Consider the following 3,357-nt stretch of genomic DNA (forward strand, 5'->3'; position numbering starts at 1 on the left):
ATGGACATTTGACCTAAATTTACGTTGCATAATTTATGCCTACGAGTCATACTATGAATGTAGTTACACCTCAATGTGTATTTGCTGTTTATTGCATAGTATCAAATATATCCAGGTTTTATACATATTCCTGGTTATAGTATATTTTGCGTGCACTTTATTGTACCATTTTGATCAATTAAAAAATGTCATCATTCTCAACGGTTTAATGGAATGGTAATAGTTTATTGTATATTACTGCTAATAGGATTACTTAAAGCAGGCTACACAATATGCTAATAAGGTTAACAATACTGGCATACAAAAAGAGAGGGCATACACTCCTGGGGCTTGTGCATGCACATATTCGTGCATGCGAAAGTAGGGAGCGATTGACATAGGAGGTTACTTCCCAAAAAATTGGGAAAAATTTATGTTTCTCAAAAGACTTGTGCCACCAATTACAACAAACAGAGACCTCTAATTGATGATTATTTTATTATTATTATTATTATTATTATTATTATTATTATTATAATTTTATTAATAATTGTTTATTTATATGGCACAATAAGGGTGCTGCAATGTGTAATAAAATACATAACAAAATGAGCAAACAAGAAAATAGTGACAAGAAAATGCAGAATAATTACAGTACAGTACATGTTTTATAGACATTGCAGCATCAGCAGTTATATCACTGAAATAAGAAGCGATGTGTCAGAAAACAAGAGTTAGGTGCCATTGTAGGGAGTATACAGTAGATGACAGCTTAAGTAATGGAAAGGAAAGCACATGCAGAAAGAGGTCCTGCTGGTGATTGCTTACATAATTTATAGTAGTTATAGTAATTTATATTGAATGCAGTAATATACAGGCAACCAATGTAAGGACTGACAGAGCGGATCAGCAGATGATGAACGTCTAGCCAGGAAGCTCAGCCTCACAGCTGCATTCAAAATGGATTGTAGTGGTGAGAGTCTTTTCTTAGGAAGACGGTAAGGAGGCTATTGCAATAATCAATGCGTGATAAACATTGAAGAGGGTGATGATAAGGAGGATGATAACAACTCCAAATGTAATGATAATTGACATCACTATTAGCTGTCACTGGTCTAAGGCATTGGTGTTCTTCTGTATCTTGCAAGACCATATATACACTGTATAAAATTTCCAAAGATTGGAAAAGAAAAATTCCATATGGCTGCACTAGAAAATTTTCTGGAGACCTAAATCTAACCTGATCTAATTATAACTTTATTATAATCAATTAAAATTAATTTTAAACAATGTGAACTTTCTCATAGTAAAATAAAAAAAAGTATTAAGAGTGAAAAGAAAGAAAAGAGAATAAAGGAAGTGTTATAAATTGGGGACTTTGTCCACATAATTGTGTGTGTGTTTGTGTTAGTACTTTCTAATGTTGTAATTTATACTGTATGTGTATTTTTGCTGTTTATGTATTAATATAATTTACAATGTTCAAAATATATGCCTTAATAAACTATTTCTTCAAATTGTTTTAAATGGTTGTCAACATAGTACCTATATTAAATTATATAGCAGTCTTTTTTCTATCTCTCAGAGATTCTTCAAAGAGGCTTTTTTTCAAGGCAGCATCAACTGTATATAACCCAATGGATTTTTTTATTAGTCATTATACATTTTTTTTTACATAATCTAACATTTTCCATTTATATAATTTATTTTCCTTCCATTTGTCTATTGAAATCTATAAATGTATTTTTTCTACCTTACCCTTTCAACGTGTTATAATTAAATGAATTAGGTTGACAAAATCATATTCTTTAGATTACTTTATAATCCTAACACCCTTTTATTGATTTTTTGGTTTACTGTATTTTTCATTATTGACATTTGCAAAGAGACTGGATGATCAATATTTAGGGTGAATTTGTCAAAGCGTGGAGACATAAAATTGGGACAGTCCTGTCATTTTCTAAATACAACACGTAAAATGCAAGTTTGAAGCTAGTAACTAATCTCTCACAGCTTTTTCTCTCTCCAAGATTTGAAAACTAAACTTCAAAAATCTTTGCTACATACTGTATTGTTTCAACTATGTGGTTGAAACTTCAAAAATAGACGTTTTATAGCTGTATTTATCTCCTTATTCCGTAAACTATAAATCAATGGATTCAAGGTAGGAGTCACTGCTAGGTAAAGCACTGAGAAGATTTGATCAAGCTCCTCCGAGTTGTCTGATGGCGGTCTCATATACATGCAGAGTAAAGTCCCATAAAAAAGTAATAGAACAGTTAGATGAGATGCACAGGTAGAAAAAGCTTTTCTCCTTTGTCCCGTGGTGTTCATTTGTAAAATATTTGATACTATCTTGATGTAGGACATTAGAATGAGCAAAAAAGGGCACATCCCCATGATTAATGCCTCCACAAATATCATTGATTCAAAACCATGAATATCACCACAAGAAATCTTTGTGAGTGTCTTAATATCACAGAAAATTTGATTGATTTGTGTAGACCGGCAGAAGGACAAATGTGATGCAAACACTGTAATAAAAAGGGAATTAGAAAAGCCAGAGATCCAGCAACCTGCCACAAGCAGAGTACACCTCCTCTTCTCCATGAGTAGGGTATAATATAATGGAAGGCAGATAGCAACATATCGATCATATGACATTGTAGTCAGTAAACAAATTTCTGTACATGCCAAGGATGAAAAAAAGTACATCTGGGAAAAGCAATCAGTAAATGAAAGTCTATTATTTCCTTTAATAATGATGTCCAACAGTTTAGGAATTACAACTGATATGTATAATACATCGACAAAGGACAAGTTTCGTAGGAAAAAGTACATTGGTGTTTGCAAGTGAATGTCTAGAAAGATAACTGCGAGTATTATCGTGTTCCAAACTAAACATATGAGATAAAGAAAAAGAAATGTCGAAAATAATACAAACTCTTTCCCTTCAGCTTTGGAAAATGCCATAATGTAAAAGTAAGTATTGAATGTATTATTTTTATCCATCTCTTCTGTGAAGGCTGAAACATAAGTCTACCTGACAAATGAATATGTTTCTATGACTTGTAATATTCACAATTATATTTATTGTAATATGACTGATCTGGTTAGAAAGCCTACTTTATGCAATTAAATAACTTTCTTGCAGCTATCTGCACTCATTTCAAGTTTAATATTGCAAATTTGACAAACCTGTTCTATTTTTTGTACAATTTTTATTTAACTGCTTTTGTCTGATTAATCTTTTATAAAACTGACATTCTGGTATTGTCACTCCAATTACTAAATAATCATGATTACATTTTTTTTAAATTAAATTAGAATTTTGTTTTTCTTTATGAAAATTTTGAATAAAGAATTACATTAAGGATT

General features: G+C 31.2%; 1 protein-coding gene across 1 annotated transcript; it reads right to left on the reverse strand.

Annotated features, from left to right (window-relative positions):
• Positions 1-2,055: 2,055 nt before the first annotated feature.
• Positions 2,056-2,952, reverse strand: LOC146073082 (olfactory receptor 5V1-like). The gene has a single exon (XM_083180262.1). The coding sequence runs from the start codon at positions 2,950-2,952 to the stop codon at positions 2,056-2,058; it is 897 nt and encodes a 298-aa protein (XP_083036388.1).
• Positions 2,953-3,357: the final 405 nt, after the last annotated feature.

The sequence above is a fragment of the Crinia signifera genome, chromosome 4, assembly GCF_055691185.1.
Source record: "Crinia signifera chromosome 4, ASM5569118v1, whole genome shotgun sequence".
In the NCBI taxonomy this organism is placed as follows: Eukaryota; Metazoa; Chordata; class Amphibia; order Anura; family Myobatrachidae; genus Crinia; species Crinia signifera.